Source organism: Lithobates pipiens, unplaced genomic scaffold (assembly GCF_037356315.1).
Source record: "Lithobates pipiens isolate NorthernLeopardFrog02 unplaced genomic scaffold, aLitPip1_a1.2 Scaffold_10, whole genome shotgun sequence".
Lineage (NCBI taxonomy): Eukaryota > Metazoa > Chordata > Amphibia > Anura > Ranidae > Lithobates > Lithobates pipiens.
The window spans coordinates 86,904,178-86,925,250 of record NW_027507686.1 but is presented as its reverse complement, the minus strand read 5'-3'; the positions used below and the strand labels follow the sequence as shown (position 1 = coordinate 86,925,250).

General features: G+C 45.1%; 1 protein-coding gene across 2 annotated transcripts in view; it reads right to left on the bottom strand.

Moving 5' to 3' along the window:
- The window catches only part of EDC4 (enhancer of mRNA decapping 4), a 499,346-nt gene that overhangs the window by 179,036 nt on the left and 299,237 nt on the right, over positions 1–21,073 (bottom strand). For both annotated transcript variants that reach the window (XM_077456654.1, XM_077456664.1), the window contains exon 18: positions 7,094–7,548. In XM_077456654.1, coding sequence (XP_077312780.1) covers positions 7,094–7,548 — 455 coding nt within the window. The remainder of the gene's footprint in view (positions 1–7,093; positions 7,549–21,073) is intronic.

Genomic DNA, 21,073 nt, shown 5'->3' with positions numbered 1-21,073 from the left:
TCTGCTATGTTGAACCAATATCCCGTCTAAGACAGGAAGAAATCGCAGAGTCCTCCACACTATAGGAAGTGCATTGATGCCTAAAACAGGACTATATAGTCCAAAAAAGATTTAGGAGATTATGTGTACTTATATGTAGCTTAGGTATATGGTAATTACCACAGGGTGTGATCCAAAAAGACCCCATATAATCTGTATGCTCCTACTTATTATATGAGGGTACTATATAATAGGGATAATATAAGATGGTAAGGTATTTACATCATTGGTACATAATTAAACATACTTAGGCTCGGTTCACACAGGGGCAACTCAGATCCGACTTCAGGTCGCCCCTAGTCGCCTCAGGTCGGACAACATTTAAAAATCAATGTAAGTGAATGAGAGCCGTCTTAATGCACACTACTGAGGTCGCTCCGACTTCAAAAGAAGTTCCTGTACTACTTCAATCCGACTTGTAGGCGACTTGTACCCATTGATATCAATGGAGATCGCCTCCAAGTCGGATCTCTGTCTATACGGAGGCGACTTTGACAGAATTATTAGCTCTGAAAGGGGAACTCCACGCCAAATTTATGAAAAAAAATTGGCGTGGGTTCCCCCTCCGAGAGCATACCAGGCCCTTAGGTCTGGTATGGATTCCAAGGGGAACCCCTATGCCGAAAAAAACGGCGTGGGGGTCCCCCCCAGATCCTTATCCGAGCACGCTACCCGGCCGGCCAGGAAAGGGGGTGGGGACGAGCGGGCGCCCCCCCCTCCTGAGCCGTACCAGGCCGTGTGCCCTCAACATGGGGGGTGCCTTGGGGGAGGGGGGCGTGCGGCCCCCCACCCCAAAGCACCTTGTCCCCATGTTGGTGAGGACAAGGGCCTCTTCCCGACAACCCTGGCCGTTGGTTGTCGGGGTCTGCGGGCAGGGGGCTTATCGGAATCCGGGAGCCCCCTTTAATAAGGTATAGGTTTAGGAGATATTTCTTGGACCTACAGGTAAGCCTTAATCTAGGCTTACCTATAGGTCAAAGTGGTTTGTAAGGGTTTATAACCACTTTAATGTGGACTGAATGAACCAGACACATTTAAGTGTAGTTACACTGTTTTCACAAAGCATAGTACTGCCCTCTTCACTTCATTGTTCTGTCCCAAATTCTCTAAACGTCATTTATGTTTAAGTATGCTTAATTATGTACCAATGATGTAAATACCTTACCAACTTATATTATTCCTATTATATAGTACCCTCATATAACTGCTTTGATAGAGTACGCCTTAACTTGAAAAGGGGAAATCTTACCCCTTAAATCATAAGTTTGAATTAGGACTTGCTGAATCCACTTTGTAACAGTGGATTTCAACGCTGCCTGTCCTTTTTTTAGGACACTCTGGCAGAATAAATAAGACATCAGTCATAGAAATCTGAGCAGTTTTCTTTAAATAGATTTTCACTTCTGTCACTACAGACAGACAATATAGTGACTTTTCTTCCCTGGAACATGGTTTTGGGAAAAAATGATGGCAGCACAATATCCTCATTATGATGAAAGCCTGAAACCACTTTTGGGAAACTAAAATTCAAGTCCCAAGGGGTAAAGGATGATTTAACTGACGGCTTAATCCACATCACACCGTTGTAAAACCTCGGACCAAAGAATGTGTAACAAGCGGTCTTTGAAATAAAACCTCTAAAGGCTGAGATTTGGCCCTTAATAGTTCTCAGGGCCAACTTCATCCCTACACCCAATTGTAGAAAGGCAAGGATTCTGCCTATAAAATATCTCCGAGGGTGCCAACCCTTGGATTCACACCAGGAAACGTAAGCTTTCCAAACTATAATATACAGCTCTGGAAACTGGTTTCCTTGCATTGTTTAAGGTTAACAGACCTGGAAAGTCTACGCTTTTTCAGAATGTGGGTTTCAATAGCCAAGCCATTAAATTTAGCGTTCATTCAGTAGGATAGAATATCAGCCCCTGCGACAGCAGGTCTGGCCTTAATGGGGGAGGCCAAGGACCCTCCACTGCCATCTTTACGATCTCTGCATACCATGACCTTCTGGGCCATGCTGGTGCTACCAGAATTACCGGCTTTCTTTCCAGCTTGATCCTGCAAAGTCGAAGCAGCAACTGAATCTGGGGAAAAGCGTAGATCAGTGAAAAATGATCCCATGGAGTTACCAGCGCATCTGTTCCATATGCGAGTGGATCCCTTGTTCTGGACACAAAGTTGACTAACTTCATGTTAAATCTGGATGCTAGAAGATCTATGTCCGGAGTCCCCCATCTTTGGCAAACAGCCCAAAACACTTTGGGGTGAAAAGACCATTCCCCCCGAGAATAACTGCTGGCGACCTAGATACTCCGCCTGCAAATTTTCTGCTCCCGGAATGAAAACTGCCGATAGGGATGGGACATTCCATTCAGCCTAAGTGAGGATACCTCTCTGAGCTGAGAGTCTCTTGGTGCCCCCTTGGTAATTGATATAGGCCACAGCCGTGGCATTGTCGGATTAAATACGGACTGGACAATTCTTTAACCTGGAAGTCCAGGGTTTCAGAGCCAGATTCACTGCCCGAATCTCTAGGATGTTGATTTGCAGGGCTCTTTCGAGTTTTGACCACTGTCCCTGGACAGTTGCCTCCTCTAGTACCGCTCCCCAGCCAGAGAGGCTGGCATCTGTCGTTACTACTTTCCAGATTATTGGTCTCTAGGTTGAGGATCCAACCGTGACTTTCCAGGTAACCGGTTGTAATATGTACGCTTTGCTTTAAGCGAGTCACTGACTGGTCTATTAACAATAGATTGTCTAGGTACGCAAACACTTACGCCCTGTGTCCTCAACCTGGCTAGAGGTGGGGCCAGTATTTTTATGAATACCCGTGGTGCTGTGGCTAACCCTAAGGGTAAGGCCGCGAACTGAAAGTGCCGTTGCTCCACTTTGAATAGCAGAAACCTTTGGTGAGAGGGAAATATTGGGACATGCAGATATGCGTCCCTGATGTCAATGGATGCCAGAAGTTCTCCGCCTTGTAGGATGGAGACCACTGACCTGATCGGCTCCATTGGAAATGAGCAAATGTTTAGGAACCGATTTCGATTTTTTAAGATCCAGAATGGGCCCAACATCTCCATTCGGTTTTGGTACCGTAAACAGGTTTGAATAGAAACCTAAACCTCCTTCTGCTGTGGGGATCTGTATGATTACCCCTTGAGTCAATAATCGGTCTAATGCTTGAAACAGGAATTGTCTTTTCCCTGGATCCTTGGGAAGGTTTGATCTCAGAAAGTGAGATGTTGGAAAGTCTAGTTTGTATCCTAGACTCACTGTGGAGAGAGCCCATCTGTCCTGAGTTTCCTTCTGCCAGACTTCTGTGAAATGCAGAAGTCTTCCCCCACCTTGGTGAGGGGAGATGCCTCTTCAAGAAGAGGTCCTATTATTCTGCTTTGTAGTCTTGCCAGGTTTTCCTTTGAGCCTGACCCTGCGATTTTCTTCTGGAATCTGAGGGTGGAAGCCGTCACCACTACCTAGAGACGGATGTGCTTGGCGCAGGAGAGAAAGTCAGTTTAAATGAAGGACGTTTATACTTTCTTTTGACTGGCAAAAGAGTACTTTTTCCAGTGGAAATTGCCTGAATGTATTTATCCAAATCACCACCAAAATAGTCACTCCCCATGAAATGGGAAACTACACAGTAGGTTTTTGCAGGGTGCTTCGGCAGACCATCCCTTTAGCCAAAGGGTCCTACGCATGTGTACTAGCCCAGGTGCAAGGCGAGACACCTGGGGAATAGAATCCTTTATAGCATCTATGGCAAAACATAATGCATTTGGTAAATCGGCCAACTCACTGGCCTGTTGTGCAGGGAGCTCGTTAAGGGCCTCTGTGAACTGGTCTTTTAAGGACTGACAGATGCCTATAGCTGCAATTGCAGGCTGAGCAACAGTACCTGCTAAAGAAAGAGGATTTTAACAGGAATTCCAGATTTTTCTCTGTTGGATCCTTTAGCATTTGTGCATTGTCCACTGGGCAAATTAAACTTTGATCACACTGTAAATCGCAGCATCTACTGGTGGAACTTTCAATTTTTTGGTGAATTTTTCCTCCATAGGAGAGAGAACTGAGAACCTCTTTGGAGGGAGAAAATGCTTATCCGGGTGATCCCATTCGGTATAAATAAGCCTCTCTAGTAATGTGTGGACTTGGAACGCATGCACTGGTTGTGAAGGTTTCAAGGAACCCAAAGAAGAAACCAGACTTTCTGCTGACTCTGTTAGGGGTAGCATGAAAGTGGCGCGAACCATGTTGGTAAGGATTAGTACCTCAGATTGCGAAGAGGAGTAATCAGTTTGTTTTGCCCAAACGTTTGAGGGCAGTACCTTATCCTGTCCCCACTGTTCCCCTGTAAGGGGTTTGGAGTGGGAGAGAGGGATCTAGCACACTTATCCCCTTTAATGTAGGATATGATTAAAGCCATTAATCTTCCTTTTAAGCCCTGCGGGGCAGAGGAAAATGCCTCTTTAGTCACATATACAGGGGCTGAAGTGTGAGAAACAGTTGCACCATCAATTGCTTCCAATGACTCAACCTGGCTTGCCATATCTGTACCTCCAGAGAGGATGACAATGTGGAAGCATGTCTGGAGTTCCCAGCGCCTAGGGGTGTTTTTGGTGCCTTAGTAGTCAGCCTTGAAGCCATAGTGCAAAGTACAAAAAGCAAAAAGGTACTCTAGGAACTGTTCTATTTATTTGAAGAATAGTAGGAAAAACAGTGGTAGCATAGAATAATCTAATGCTAAACAATAAGTTTTTTCCCCTGTACTGCAAATGCCTGTGTAAACCCCTCACGTGCAACAGCGCTTCTGTGTCCTGTGGCAGCCTTGCTTCAGCTGCTCTCAGATACTGTTTCCCAGAGTATCAGCTTTAAGCCTTTTTAGGTGTGAGCCTGATTGTCTATGCACCACGCCCTTTTCTGTGCTTTAGCAACCTCAGAGGGGAGGGAGGGAGGGGATTTACACAGCCTTATCAGCTTTTTAGATTTATGCTTGTTTAAAAATAACATGTATGCCTATCCACTCAGTTTTCCCATTTAGGGGGAGAGGAGACCCCCCCCCCCCCCCCATGCAGCTGCTGAGACACACGCTGTATTAGCACAGATTTAAACAGGGTCTATACACTATTACTTCCTGTAGAGGAGTGTTTAAGGCATTTTACAATATCATTGAAAGAAAAGTCATAGGTGGACTTTGCAGTTCCTATGCTTTCCTCTTCCTTGCCGCAGGATGCTGCTGTAAATAGACAGATCCAAAACTTCACCCATCACAGCGGCAGCATGGTTAAACCTTCAAAGACTGGGGCCCTTTTAATAGGGGTTCCACTCCTTTGGACCATGTATAGCACCCCTCAGGACAGCTTTAGGTAATGTAGCAAGACCAAAAAGTCCTGGTTCTTAGGGTCCAGCTCTCAAAGAGGAGCATTACAGGCAAAACCTTGTTCTTCTATGGCAAGAAAAAAACGGAGGTACTCCTGGAAGGAGGAGGGGTTATATAGGGGAGTCAACTTCCTGTATTGGGTGTGCCAGTGTTAACACTTGAAGATAGCTATAACCCACTAAGTAAATACTTAAGGCTCTGTGTCCCTTACACAGCAAACAAAAGATGTCACCACCCCTCTTATGGGACACTACTTTTTTAATGACTTGTATGGATACGGCAGCCAGATCACCTCCACAACAACCACTGTAATGCTTAGCTAGATTGGTTAAATGAGGTTGCGCTATACGATAGCGGTGACCATGGTGGCAGTCCCTGAGCCTTTGAACCATTCTAGTCATGTGCTGGATTTGACAGTTTACTCCCACCTTCAAGGATAGGGTTCTTAGGGACTGTGTCATAACGGTGCAGATCGCCAATGACCTGTATAGCACCCCAAGGCCAACTACCTCTAACTGTACTGCTGTACCAAGGTTGAGTTTCATTGCAGACTTCAGTGCAGAAGGCAACATTTCAACCTGCAACCAATATGAGGCAAGTTCTGGGTACTGTCCCCGAGATGGATGCCAAGGTGCATCGATCTGGATGCTGTAGATAGTAGCTGCAATGGCTGTAAACAGAAATTGGAAGCATAAGCCAGAACCCTGCTCTCAGTCCTAATGGCCCATCCAAGGACAATAAAAAAAAAAAACGGAGGATTGCTGGGGTGGGAAGGGTTTTATAGGTTGCCCCACAACAATGTCGTTGCATAAAACCCATGGTCTATGAATTACAAATCCTGTGTCCTGTAAAGGAGTATCTAAACCAAAAACAAAACTCCAGTCTCTCCCATCCTTTGGAACTCAAACCTGAAATGTCATCTTCTACCCTACCTTTAAGTGATCCTTGAAAGCTCATCTCTTTAGGAAAGCCTACCTTTTCTTTACCAAGAAAATTAGCTTTCACCTTTTTCATCACCTTATCCTCCACAGTTACCATCTTTTATATCACTTGCCATCCCTTCATGTTTGTAAGCACTCAAAGGCCCCCTGGTCCTTTTATCCACATTGTATTGCAACTGTACATTCTCCCTTTGTTTTATAAAGAACTGCACAAACAGTTGGCACTATAAAGTTTCTTTATACAAACAAAATAACTTTAAATAAGTGAAAAAACGACCTGGTCAAATGCTGGTCTTACCAGACTACAAAACAGATCTGGTCAGTGGCATTACGTCACAAAAATGTTTGCAAATGCAAGTACACAGTAATGAAATTCAGGAGTGAATCTTTGTCGCCAATTGCATCAGGTAAAAATAATCAAGTGAAACTTGCTACTGCTCCAGACAAGAATGTCTGTTAAGCATGCGACTCTCAAAGAGACAGTCAGATTTTTCAACTAAGGAAGAAAGCGTCAAAGATTTCTCCAGAATTTTCTATCAATCTATGAATGTTTTCTCATAGCAAACCTGGAAAGTGACATCAGCATTGTGTTTCCAGACATCCTATCAATCCTAATAAAATTAAATGTATTTGGAGTTTACTGATATCTTGAAACTTAATATAAAAATAAAAGACAACAGATTGTTAGTTATAATTAAAAAAGAAAGGAATTTTTTCAAATACTACAGCTTACCTTTCATTTAAATTATTTCTGGTCTCCCTTGTTATGTCAGGTGCTGCAGGCCAAGGCTGGGCAATGACTTCTTCTACCTTATCCTGAATGCTTCTCTCAACCAGAGGCTCAGCCCCAACCAGTTCATCTTGAGCTGCAGAAGATCCAGTCTCTAATACTCTGTGTCCATGCTCTGGTATGTTACAATTACGGGTTGAAAGAAGGTGTAGGGCAGAGGCTGCAGAGCTCATGCTGGGAGCATGAGTTTTGTCAGTATCGTCGGGGGTCAGGCCTAACGATATAGGTGCTGGGTAACTTCTTTGCAGGGTCTCTGAGGCAATCTCTGGAATATCTTGGGACACAGCAGTGGAAGCACTAGAGATAACATCTGGGGACCGTTCACGAGTAGGTGAAGCATGGGGTGCCAAAGAAGTTTCCAAATTTTGAAGTTCTAATGGAATGCTTGATGGTGTAACCTAGGTAAATTAACCAACCAGCGGAAATGTAAATAGTTACACTTTTGAAGAGAAAAAACGTTAATCAAGCAGCTAGAACGATCAATGCATAACAGGTATACAGCTATTAATTTGCCTTTTAAATTAATTATTTCCATATTATTGGCCTACACTTCTGTTTATTGGTAATTTTCATAATCAGTATTTATGAGGATGTGGAAAAAAACAAAAACATAGAAATATGCAAAAAATGTATAAAAATAGAGGGGAAGATGGCAGCTTACATAAGTAAATACCGCACCCAAAAGCAAAGACAAAGAAGAAAAAAAATACACCATGTGATACCATAATTTGCAGCTTTGTGTTATATATAATTTGAATCTAAGGGCCCCCAAATGCCTCTAAAAATAATATTCAGCCAGTACAATGAGATACATTCATGCAGCATTAGCTTTTTTCAAGAGGATCTGAACTGTAGAGGTTGTGCCCAAAAATGCAGGAGGGCAGAAGACCTTTTCCCAATACTGACTTACGATGTCTTATTCTAAATTGTGCCTCTGTGTGGGGACAGACATCTTGGTAGAATAGGTGGTTTTGCCTTCTCATGTAAGAGCTATCCACTCAATGACTGGAGATATAAGGACTGGTGGGAAATATTCAAGAAGTCGCTACCATGATGCAGGAAGCAAAGCATGAATGAAGCAAAGTCAGGAAGATCATTACACTGCAACTTTCTTTTAAGCAGAACAGCACAGGGCTGGCATCACTAAATCTCACTCCAAATCTTGTTAGACTCCATACACACTATTTCTATTTTCTGCAAATTTCAGTCTTCAGATTTACCAAAACCATATGAGGTCAAACCTTAAGAGTTTCAAATTTGTATGCAATCAGGCAAGCCCCTGCATTACATGGTTTTGATAAATCCGAAGACAAAAATCTGCAGAAAATGCAATAGTGTGTATGGGGCTTAAATGATTAGGAGGCAGCAGTGCTATTCACACAGCATAAATAGATGTGTGGCTATAGGCAAAGAAGTACCTAGGAAGTGCACCACAATTTTTTTTAGGAGCAATTGAAGGCTAAAGGTAAATCTTTCAGGTCCACTTTAAAGTCCAACTTTAGGAATAGATTTAAAAAAATGACCCTTGCAGTGAGTTCCCCTTACACTGCAAGGGTTAAATACTTGCAATGTCTAGGGGTGCACAAAAAGTAAATACATACATTACTCCTGGCTTCATCGGGATCCCTCCAGAGCTGGAAAAGCCCCCCCCCCCCCCAACCTGTTTTGTAACCTCTGATGATGTTCTGTAAACTGAGTAGCTCCAGTCACACTATAGCCTCCTTAACATATAATACAGGGTTCACAACTCTGTTTTCCATTACACACTGAGGGCCCTCCACCTACAGACTGGAGCTTCGGACAGAGAAAGGGCATCATAGCTGGCTGGAGCGGGGTATAAATACTACAAGCCTGCACTGGGAATCCCTAGACATACTGAGGATTTATGGTAGGAGCCCTTCTGCAAGTGTGATTTTCTTTTTCATTAATTCCTGGAGTTAGGCTTTAAGCATACTTGATTAAGCATGTTGTTCCTTGGGGTGGACTTTGTAAAAAATGTCTGTGCTGCCTTCTAGTATTTGTCTTGACGAGCGCTGTGTCTGGACGACATCTTGGAATGACAGGTCTGGGAAGGAATGGGCTTTCAGCTTTTTAGCCATTTGATCATGCAGTATTAGCTACCCAAAAGGTGCCCCTGTGCCGTGCCAAAGTGCCGGTGTAGTACCGATCGAGTATGTCAGCGGGTCACCCTAAGCATAAGAAGCCAGATCTTCAGCGGAGAGAGCAGTGCACACATCTGGTTACATCTGCTGCTCAGCCACTCCCCTGGCAATGCCTCTTTTAATGATTTAGTTGATAGACATTTGGAGACTATTGAGATACTCCTTTCCATTAGCATTCTTCTTCAGTTTTGACACTCAACAGACATTGGGGTGGTGTGGGATACAGCTAAGGCCTTCTGGAGGGGTCAATTTATATACATCATTCAGTGTATCAAAACATCTAAAAAAAGAGTGGGAGACCGTTATTTTAAGGAAAGCAGTGAGAACGGAGGAGGCCGTTAGGCCCAAAGTGCCAACGAGATCAGTGGGATCCAATTCACATGTTGTGGAGATGCCCAAAGTTTTTTCGATATTGGGCGGAGGTTATATCCACAATTTTCCAGGTTTATAATTATCAGTTAAAGAATGAGCCTGTTGTCTGTCTGTTGGGTGCTCTGGAAGAGGACATATTAACTCCAAATACACGTGTGGCAATTTTGTACAACTGGCCCTGTTGTATCAGGCCTGGTGTCCTTAGCATAGGGAGGGGCAGCCTCAGATGATTGGTGCAGCGGTGGGGGGGCAATTCTAAGCACCAATCTCCCTTTATAGCTTTCAATAAAGCAGCTGACAGACCCTTCTGCTCTCCCTCCCACAGCCGTCAGTTGCTTTATTGAAAGCTATACAGGGATATTGGTGCTTAGAACTGCCAGTATCGCAGCACCGATCACCCCCAACCGTCCCCCGTTCCCCCCTCTGCCCATATCTGTCAGAATGGAGGGCGGAGGAAGAGACAATAAATAAGTAATTTACTGGATCCTTCCTTTTCTGAATGAAGTCAGTGATCACGACTGTACATCTATAACCGAGCATCGTAAACACAGTTTACGATGCTTCAGTTTATGAACAGGAGCCTCCATCTCTGTTCATTCGTCTTCATTGCAGCTTAGGCTGCAGAGAAAGGGACTGGGGAACCTGTGTCCTCAGTCCCTTTCCCTGTCTCAAAAGGGAGATTTAGACCCCTGATATCTCACTAAAGCCGCGCCCCAACAGGGCTAAGAAAAAAAATAAAACACATTGACACGTCCACTCTACTCCCCCCCCCCGCCCCCTCTTCAAAATCTTGGAAATAAGATGGATAAGGCCACGGCTTGGCCCTTAATAGTACTCAGGGACAATTTCATCTCTACGCCTATTTGTAGAAAGACAAAAATTCGGAATGTAATAGATCTCCGTGGGTGTCCTTGGATTCACACCAGGAAACATAAGCTCTCCAGACTCTACAATATATAGTTCTGTAAGCTGGTTTCCTTGCATTAAAGTAGAGATAACTGACCCGGAAAGCCCACGTTTCCTCAGAATGTGGGTTTCAATAGCCAGGCCGTTAAATTTTGCGTTTGTAAAGTAGGATGGAATATCGGCCCCTGAAAGCAGGTCTGGCCATAGTGGAAGGGACCATGGATCCTCCAATTCCATCTTCTGGGCCATGCTGGTGCTGTCAGAATTACCGGTTTTCTTTCCAGCTTGATCCTGCAAAGTCGTCGACGCAGCAATTGAATAGGGTATCACCAACGCATATGTTATGCATGAGAATGGATCCTTTGTTTTGGACACAAAGTTAACTAAGTTTATGTTGAACTGGACGCTAGAAGATCAATGTCCGGAGTCCCCCATCTTTGACAAACAGCCTGAACATATGTCAGGGTGAAGAAACCATTCCCCTGGGAATAATCTGCAGGTGACTTAAGTAGTCCGTGTGCCAATTTTATAATCCTGGAATGAAGACTACCGATGGGCACGGAATATTTCTTTCTGCCCAAGTTAGAATATTGTTCACCTCTCTCTGCGCTGAGAGAGTCTTGGTGTCCCCTTTGGTGATTGATATAGGCCACAGCCGTGGCATTGATGGATTGGATCCTGTCAGGACATTCCCTTAACTTGGAAGTCCAGGCTTTCAGAGCCAGACGCACTGCCCAAATCTCTAGGATGTTAATGGGCAAGGCTCTTTTGGTTCTTGAACACTGTCCTTGGACAGTTGTCTTCGCTGTTTACCACTTTCCAGATAAGTGGTCTGAAGGATTTACCTTCTAGCAGATTCTTTAGTAACCACCAATTGAGGCTTTGGGACACCCTTTGGGGCAACCGCATTGGCAAGTCCAAAGCTTGGATTGTTTTCTTCCAAGCAAATAAAATATTGTTTTGCAACAGTCTTAAATGGAACTGGGTATAGGGAACTGCTTTGAATGAAGCCACCATTCTTTCAACCTCATGCAAAGCTGAATGGAGGGATCTCCTTTTGACCTGACCATCCGCACCAACTGTTATGGAGTTGTCCTTTGCCTGGGCAAGAACACCCTTTTTCTGGGCTGCATCTATAATCATACCCAAATACTGCAGCTTTTTTAGCGGTTTTAAGGGAGACTTCTCTAGGTTGAGAATGCAACCCAGACTTTTCCAGGTAACTGGTTGTAATGTGTACACCCTACTCCGAACACCGATTGGTCCATTAGCAATAGATAGTCTAGGTATGCCAAGACTGTTTAAGCCCTGTGCCCTTGACCTGGCCAGAGGTGGGGTTAGCACTTTTGCCAACACTCGGGGTGCTGTAGCTGGGCCCAAAGACAAGGCCATAAACTGAAATTCTGCTGCTCTACTTTGAATTGAAGAAACCTTTGGTGAGCGGGAAATCTATGGGGCTGCAGATATGCATCCCTGATGCCGATAGGCTCCAGAAGTTTTCTTCTTGTAGGATAGAAACTACAGACCTGATCGCTCCTGTTTATGGAGTCAGATCTTAAGGAATTGATTTTGATTCTTTTAAATCTAGAATGGATCTGTTGAATTTCTGTGTGGATCTGCACATGTACAGGAAAAGTATGAAAAGGGCATTGAAGGTTTTAAGGAACCTAAGAAAAAAACAGACCAGTTGACTCTACTAGAGGTAGCTTGAAAGAGGCAAGAATCATATCTGCAAGAGATTTGTACCAGCAATTTCTCAAATTGCAAGGCTGAATAAAAGGTTCAACTCCAGTTGTCTCCTCCGCAGAGGAATAATCGGTTTGCCTTTCTTTCCTGATCAACTGAGGGTAACCCCTCATCCTCTATCCACCGTTACCTTGACAAGGGATCTAAGGTGGGGGAGGGGGATCTAACACGCTTCCTATCCTTGGATAGCGGATGCGGTTAAAGTCGCAATTTTTTTAAGCCCGGCAGGACGGAGGAAAAACGCATCTTCAATCACGTATACAGGGGCTGAATGTTTTTCTCCTCTAGGGTCTGACAGTGGAGGACTTGACCACTGCCTAGAGGCAGCTGCCCCTGGCGCAGGGGAAGGAGTCCATTTTAAATAAAAGGACATTTATACCTTCTTTCTGGGCAAGAGTACCTTTCCTGCTAGAAATCATTTGGATGTATTTAACCAAATTCTCCCCCTTGTAGTCGGTCTCCCATGAAAGGAACTAGTCAGAAGTTTTATTGCAGCATGCTTAGGCTGACCAACCCTTTAACCACAGGGTCCTATACATGTGCTTTAGCACAAGCGTAAGGAGGGATGCTTGGTGGATAGATTCCCTTTATGGCATCTATGGCAAAACATAGCTCCCTTGGTAGTTCAGCTACTCATGGGTCTGTTTTGCAGGGACCTCCTTAAGGGTCTCCTGAACTGGTCCTTTTAGGGACTGACAGGTGCCCATTGTAGCAATTGCAAGCTGAGAACGGTACCTGCCAGGAAAAGAGGATTTTAATAAAAAAGAAAACTTCTCATCTTTAAGCATTTGTGCATTGTCTACTGGACAAGTTATGCTGGAAATTGCAGCATTTATTGCTGGAACTTTCCATCTTTTGTGAATTTCTCCTCCATGGATGGAGAACTAAAACTCTTTGGAGGGAAAAAAGTGTTTATTCAGATGATCCCATTAGGCATAAATAAACTTTTCTAGTAATGCATGAAAAAATTTGTAAAGGTTTTAAAGAACCCAAGGAAGGGACTAAACTTTCAGCTGACTCTGTTAGGGGTAGCATGAAAGTGGAATGAACCATTTACGTAAGAGTTTGTACCATCAATCTCTCAGATTGCAAGGTTGTAGAAGGTTCATCAATTGTTGTTTCCTCCGTAGAGGAAAAATTGGCTTATTTTTCTACGTGATCACCGGAGGGTAATACTTCATCCTGTATCCACTGTTCCCTTGGTAAAGAGTTTGAGGTGGGGAAGGGGAATCAAGCACACTTCCAATCCCTTTGGATGGATGATGAGATTAAAGCCGCTAACTTTCCTTCTAAGCCCTGCAGGGCAGAGGAAATTGCATCTTCAGTCACGTATACAGGGGCTGAAGTGTGAGAAGCAGATGCACCACCAATCGGTTCCAAAGACTCACCCTGGCTTGTCATATCTGTATCTCCAGAGGGGATGATGACAGTGTGGAGGCATGGCTGGAGTTCCCAGCACCTGGGGGTGGAACTTTTGGTGCCTTAGTAGTAACCTTGGAATCCATAGTGCTAAGCACAGAAGCAGAGACACTCTAAGAACTGTTCCATTTGCTGAGCAATAGTAGGAAAAACAATGGCAGCATAGAATGATATCTGATGCGAAACAATGTCTTTTCCTATACTGAAAATGCCTGTGTACACCCCTCACGTGCTCTAGCACTCCTGTGTCCAACTGCAGCCCCCTCCAGCTGCTAGGACACACGCTGTATGTTTAGCGCATATTAATAGGGTATATGCATTTTTACTCAGTTTTAAGGCATTACAATATTGCATATTGAAAGAAAAGTCATAGGTGGACTTTGCAGTTACTATTCTTTTCTTTTACCTTTTCCTCGCTGCAGAATACTGCTGAAAACAGACAGATCCACATTTCACCCATCACGGCGGGCAGAGTAGTTAAACCTTCAAAGACAAGGTCCCTTTTAATAGGGGTTCCACTCCTCTGGACCTGTAGAGCACCCCCTCACGAGCAACTTTAGGTAATGTAGCAAGACCAAAGAGTCCTAGTTCCTAGGGTCCAGCCCTTAAGGAGAAGCATTACAGGCAAAACCTTGTTCTAATCTGAGGCCAGGTACCATCCTGTGGCCTCAGTGGCGTGGATGGATCCAGATGTGGAAGTTTATTAAATCCAGCATGGATCCCTCCTGGAGCTCCTCAGAGCACATCTTCACTTGGGCAGCACAGTGGTGTAGTGGTTAGCACTCTCACCTAGCAGTAAGAAGGGTCGCTGGTTCGTATCCCAACCCCGACACTACCTGCCTGGAGTTTGCATGTTCTCCCTGTGCCTGCGTGGGTTTCCTCCAGGTACTCCGGTTTCCTCCCACACTCCAAAGACATGCAGGTAGGTTAACTGGCTTCTGTCCAAAATTGACCCTAGTATATGAATGGGGACCTTGGATCTTGGGCTCCTTGAGGGTAGGGACCGATGTGAGTGTGCAATGTACAAGGGTAGGGACAATTGTAGACACTCACTCAGGTTGAACTGGATGGACTGGTGTCTTTATTCAACCTTTGGAACTATGTAACTATGTAACTTGTGACCAGCACCTTAGACAATGGCGAAAAAACTGATGTGCTCCTGGAAAGAGGAGGGGTTATATAGGGAATGAACATCCTTGATTGGTTATACCAGTGTCAACACCTGAAGGTGGGCCATAACCCATTAATTACTTAAGGCTTTGTGTCCCATGATGTACGAATAAGTATTGTTTAAAAAAAATAAAAATGTGATTTTTTGTACTCAGCGTGAAATGCTTTTCTCTGTAATTCACCGACCGACACAGCTACTCTCTTAGCCATTGGGACATCCCCAAGCAGTGCCAAACGAGGGGTAGGAAAACAGCATAGAAAACTTCATCCACCGTGGCAAGTGGGAACTAACAAAACTTTACCCACAAAAAACAACAGTGCGTGGAGAAATCCACCACAAAACCAGGGTATCTTCAACAGCAGTGACTACCCACAACAGCACCAAAAACGGCAGAATGTAATGCAACAGCGCATTAACTTAATGGTACTGTGTTTTTATTGAAAAACCAGGAAAAAAGAAAATAAATTGCATATTCAATTGCAACTAAACGGCCGCCTATAAAACTTTGTGGCCAAAACAGGCATCAGCCGATGCACTGATGTCTACCTTGTAGAACTTTGTAAACGTGTGGACAGACGACCAAGTCGCCACTTTACACACCTGAGCAACAGACGATGGTGTTGGAAGGCCCAACCCCTTTCCGACTGCCCTTGTGGAGTGGGCCATGACCAGAAAGGGGGGAACCTGCCCCTTCAAGGCGTAGGCTTGTACTACAATCTGTCTGATCCACCTGGAAATGGTGGCCCACGAGACCGGCATGCCTTTCTTAGGACCAGCCACCGAAACAAACAGCGCGTCTGACTTCCAAAAGGGAGCAGTGGTAGACAAATGCATCTTCAAAGCCCAAACCACGTCCAAAGAGCCAACTCCTCAGGGTATTTCAGCTTAGGACAGAGAGACGGTAATACAATGTCCTCATTAACCACTTAAGGACCGCCGCATGCCAATGTACGTCATCACAATGGCATGTACAGACACAAGCACGTACATGTACGTGCTTGCCTTCCAGCGGGTGGGGGGTCCGATCGGACCCCCTCCCGCTGGATGCGGCGGTCCGTTTCGCTTCAGGAGCGATCCGGGATGAGGGGATGGCCATTGGTTTCTGGCAATCCCCTCTCGATCGCTCCTGGCGAATGAGAAGCTTCCTCCCACTGTGTATAGTAAACACAGGCAGGGAGGAAGTGATGTCATTCTCCTCGGGGCGGTCTTATTGACCGGACTACGAGGAGAAGACAGAAAGTAAGTGTGCACCAACACTACACTGACATGTAGGCACACACAGGCACACAAACCCCCCCCCCCCCATCGCCCCCCCGCCCCCCCTCAGTCACAGTGTCACTGATTGCAGTGATCATTTATTTACTGATCACTGCAGTTGTAAAAGTAAAAAGTGTCAGGGCAGTTAGTTTTAGGTCCAGGGTAGCCCCCTACCACCCCCCAATAAAGGTTTAACCCCCTGATTGCCCCTAGAGTTAACCCTTTCACCCCCTTTTGCCAGTGTCACTAAGCGATCATTTTTCTGATCGCTGCATTAGTGTCGCTAGGGAGCTAGTTATTTTTTTAGTTTCACGGCCAGGTTTTTATAGCGCTGGGTACCCCGATATACTACCCAATAATGGTTTTAACCCTCTGATTGCCCCCAGTTAACCCTTTCACCCCCTTTTGCCAGTGTCACTAAGTGATAATTTTTCTGATCGCTAAATTAGTGTCACTAGTGTCGCTAGGGAGCTAGTTATTTTTTTAGGTTCACCGCCAGGTTTTTATAGCGCTAGGTACCCCCATATACTACCCAATAATGGTTTTAACCCCCTGATTGCCCCTAGTTAACCCTTTCACCAGCGATCACAGTATAAGTGTCACTGGTGACGCTGATTAGCCAGTTAGTTATTTAGGTTCCCCGTCAGGTTTTTATATAGCGCCAGGGACCCCCATATACTAGCTAATAATAAATTTGAACCCCCTGATTGCCCCTAGTTAACCCTTTCACCAGTGATCACCGTATAAGTGTTACGGGTGACTCTGGTTAGTTTGCTTTTTATAGCATCAGGGCACCCACCATTTATTACCCAATAAAGGCTTAACCCCCTGATCACCCGGCGGGTGATATCAATTAGGTTTTAGGGTCAGGGTCTGCGTCTCCCCAGGCAGCACTAGGTTAGTGCCAGTGCCAGTGCCGCTAACACCCACGCGCAAAGCATAAACCTCCCGTAGTGGTATAGAATCTGAACAGATCAATATCTGATCTGATTAGATCTATACTAGAGTCCCCAGCAGTTTAGGGTTCCAAAAAACCACATTATTAGCAGGATCAGCCCAGATACCTGCTAGCACCTGCGTTTTGCCCGTTCGCCCAGCCCACCCAAGTGCAGTATCGATCGATCACTGTCACTTACAAAACACCAAACACATAACTGCAGCGATCGCAGAGTCAGCGATCGCAGGGATCAGGCCTAACAGTTTTTTTTTGGTAGCGTTTTATATTTAAATCCGGAAGGCAGTGCTTGGTTTTCGGGGTCCCGTACGTGGCTAGGCTCCCAAAAAGTCCCCCACATGTGGTATCCCCGTACTCGGGAGAAGCAGTAGAATTTATTTTGGGGTTTAATTTGACTTATGCCCATAGCATGTGTGAGCAATATATCATTTAGTGACAACTTTGTGCAAAAAAAAAATTTTAATTGTAATATTCCTGCAACTTGTGGCAAAATATAAAATATTTCATGGACTCAACATGCCTCTCAGTAAATAGCTTGGGGTGTCTACTTTCCACAATGGGGTCATTTGGGGGGGTTTTGTTCTATTTTGGCATTTTATGGCCTTCGAAACTGTGATAGGTAGTGAGGAGTGAAATCAAAAATTTGCACCCTTAGAAACCCTGAAGGCAGTGATTGGTTTTCAGGGTGCCGTACGCGGTTAAACTCCCAAAAAGTCCCACATATGTGGTATCCTCGTACTCAGGAGAAGCAGCAGAATATATTTTGGGGTGTAATTCCACATATAACCATGGCATGTGTGAGCAATATATCGTTTAGTGACAACTTTTTGTAAATTTTTTTTTTTTGTGTGTCATTCAATCACTTGGGACAAAAAAAAAAAAAATATTCAATGGCCTCAACATGCCTCTCCCCAATTTCCTTGGGGTGTCTACTTTCCAAAATGGGGTCATTTGGGGGGGGGGGGGGTTGTGTTATTTTGGCATTTTATGGCCTTCGAAACTGTGATGGGTAGTGAGGAGTGAAATCAAAAATTTGCACCCTTAGAAATCCTCAAGGCAGTGATTGGTTTTCGGGGTGCCGTACGCGGCTAGACTCCCAAAAAGTCCCACATGTGGTATCCCCGTACTCTGGAGAAGCAGCAGAATATATTTTGGGGTGCAATTCCACATATAACTATGGCATGTGTGAGCAATATATCATTTAGTGACAACTTTTTGTAAACTTTTTTTTTTGTCATTATTCAATCACTTGGAACAAAAAAAAAATATTCAATGGGCTCAACATGCCCCTCAGCAATTTCCTTGGGGTGTCTATTTTTCCAAAATGGGGTCATTTGGGGGGGGGGGGTTTGTACTGCCCTGCCATTTTAGCACCTCAAGAAATGAGATAGGCAGTCGTAAATTAAAAGCTGAGTAAATTCCAGAAAATGTACTCTAGTTTGTAGACGCTATAACTTTTGCGCAAACCAATAAATATACGCTTATTGACTTTTTTTACTAAAGACATGTGGCTGAATAAATTTTGCCCTAAATGTATAACTAAAATTAAGTTTATTCGATTTTTCTTATAACAAAAAGTAGAAAAAACATTTTTCGCTAAATTTTTGGTCTTTTTCCATTTATATCGCAAAAATCTATTTGTGGGAAGAAAAGGACGCAAATTTAGTTTGGGTACAACATTGCATGACAGCGCAATTACCAGTTAAAGCAGTGCGAAATTGTAAAAAGACCTCTGGTCCTTAGGCTGAAAATTGGTCCGGGGCTGAAGTGGTTAATATGAAAAGCAGAGACCACTTTTGGTAGAAAAGACGGTTAAGGCGACTTGAAAGACAAGGCCGCCAGTTCCGAAACCCTCCTGGCCGATGTGATGGCCACTAGAAAGAACACTTTCTGGGAAAGAGTCAACAGGGGAATCTCCCTGATATTTTCAAATGGCGGTTTTTGAAGTGGCAATAACACCAGGTTCAAATCCCATGGGGGAAACGGTGGATGTACCAGAGGGACTACATGTTGTAACCCCTGAACGAAGGTACACACTAATGAGTGAGACGCCAGGGGTTGCTGAAAAAAAAATAAAAAAAAATAAAAAAAGACAGCCAAGGCTGAAATTTGCCTCTTAATGGTGCTTAACGCCAATTTCTGGTCTACTCCTTGCTGAAGAAACAGCAGGATCCTGGATATAGAGAAGGAGCCATCCTTTCTCCTCACACATGGTGATGTAGGCCAAGTAAGATGGTATATCTTCCCAGGAAGAAGATTTTCATGCCCTTGACATAGTTGGGATCATTAAGTCGGACAGACCCCGGTTCCTCAACACCTGACTCTCAATAGCCATGCCGTTAAAGCCAGCGATGGTAAAGCAGGATGGAGAATTGGACCTTGAGACAGAAGGTCCTCTTGCAACGCAAGTCGCCAGGGAGCGCCTGCCATCAGACGCACAAGGTCTGCGTACCAAGGACGCTGAGGCCAATCTGGGGCAACCAGTATTACTGGGATCCCCTCAGCTTCCACTCTGCGAAGCAGGCGTAGTAACAGTTTTAGTGGAGGAAAGGTGTACATCAGCTGGTACTGATCCCACAGAGCCAACAGCACGTCTGACTCGTTTGCCCACAGATCTCTTGTCCTGGACACAAATCTCAGCACCTTCCGATTGATACGGGAGGCCAGAAGATCCACGTCTGGTGTGCCCCACTTCAGGCACAGTAACCTGAATATCTCTGGATGCAATGCCCATTCTCCTGGTTCCAGCATCTGGCGACTCAGACTGCCTGCGAGTTCTCCACTCCCAGAATGTAAATGGCCGACAGGGCCGGTACGTGTCGCTCTTCCCACCGAAGTATGTGAGCGACCTCCCATGCAGCGGCTGAGCTTCTTGTTCTCTTGATTGACTTATGCCAGAGCCGTGGCGTTGTCTGACTGGGTCCCGATCGGACGCCCCTGAATTCTCAACGACCATGTGGAGAGGCATAGCCTGATCGCTCTCAACTTGAGCAGATTGAGTGGCAATTTGGATTCTTCTGTTGACTAGAGGCCCCGAGCCGACTGGACCCCCATTACTCCACTCCAGCCAGATAGTCTGGAGTCCGTTATGAATACTGTCCACTTCAGAGGCAGGAACGATTTCCCCGGACTGAATCAACGAGGACCTCAGGCACCAGATCAGCGAGTCCCTGACTGACTGGCTCACCTGGATCTGATGATCCTGGGACAAATGACTCTGGGCCGGCACAATCACCGACTTCTTTAGGTTCAACAGCCACCCAAATTGTTGCAGGGTCTGCATGGTGATCACCACATCCGCCTCTAATTCTGAGGAGGAAGATGCCCTCTCGTGTAGGTATCCCATGTTGCAGCAGTAACGCCAAAACAGGAGCCAATACCTTGGTAAAGACTCAGGGAGCTTATGCCAGACAAAAAGGGAGAGCCACAAACTGGTAGTGGGTTTCCCCGACTGAAAACCGCAGAAATTTTTGATGCCGAAGGCATATGGGTATGTGCAGGTACGCATCCTGGATGTTTAAGGACGCCAGGGAGTCCCCTTGATGGATCGCAGCGACTACTGAGCGAACTGATTCCATTCTGAACCTCTGCACTTTTACAAAGTGATTGAGGGCTTTTAGGTCCAAGATTGGACGTACACCTTCCTTCGTGGGAACTAAAAACAGATTTGAGTAGAATCCCTGGAAGCGGTCCGATTCCAGAACAACCAACCCCCTGGAAGCATTCCGATTCCGGAACAACCACCCCGCGGAATCAGCAGGTCCCTTACTGCCCCCAAGAGTGCCTCCTGGCGAGCCAGGGATACAGCTATGCTGGAGGGGAAGAATCTGTTTGGCGGCCAAGAGAGAAACGCTATCTTGTAGCCTGAGGAAATCAGATTGCAGACCCATTGATCGGATAACCGAGAGCACCACCGGGCTACAAACTCCCGAAGG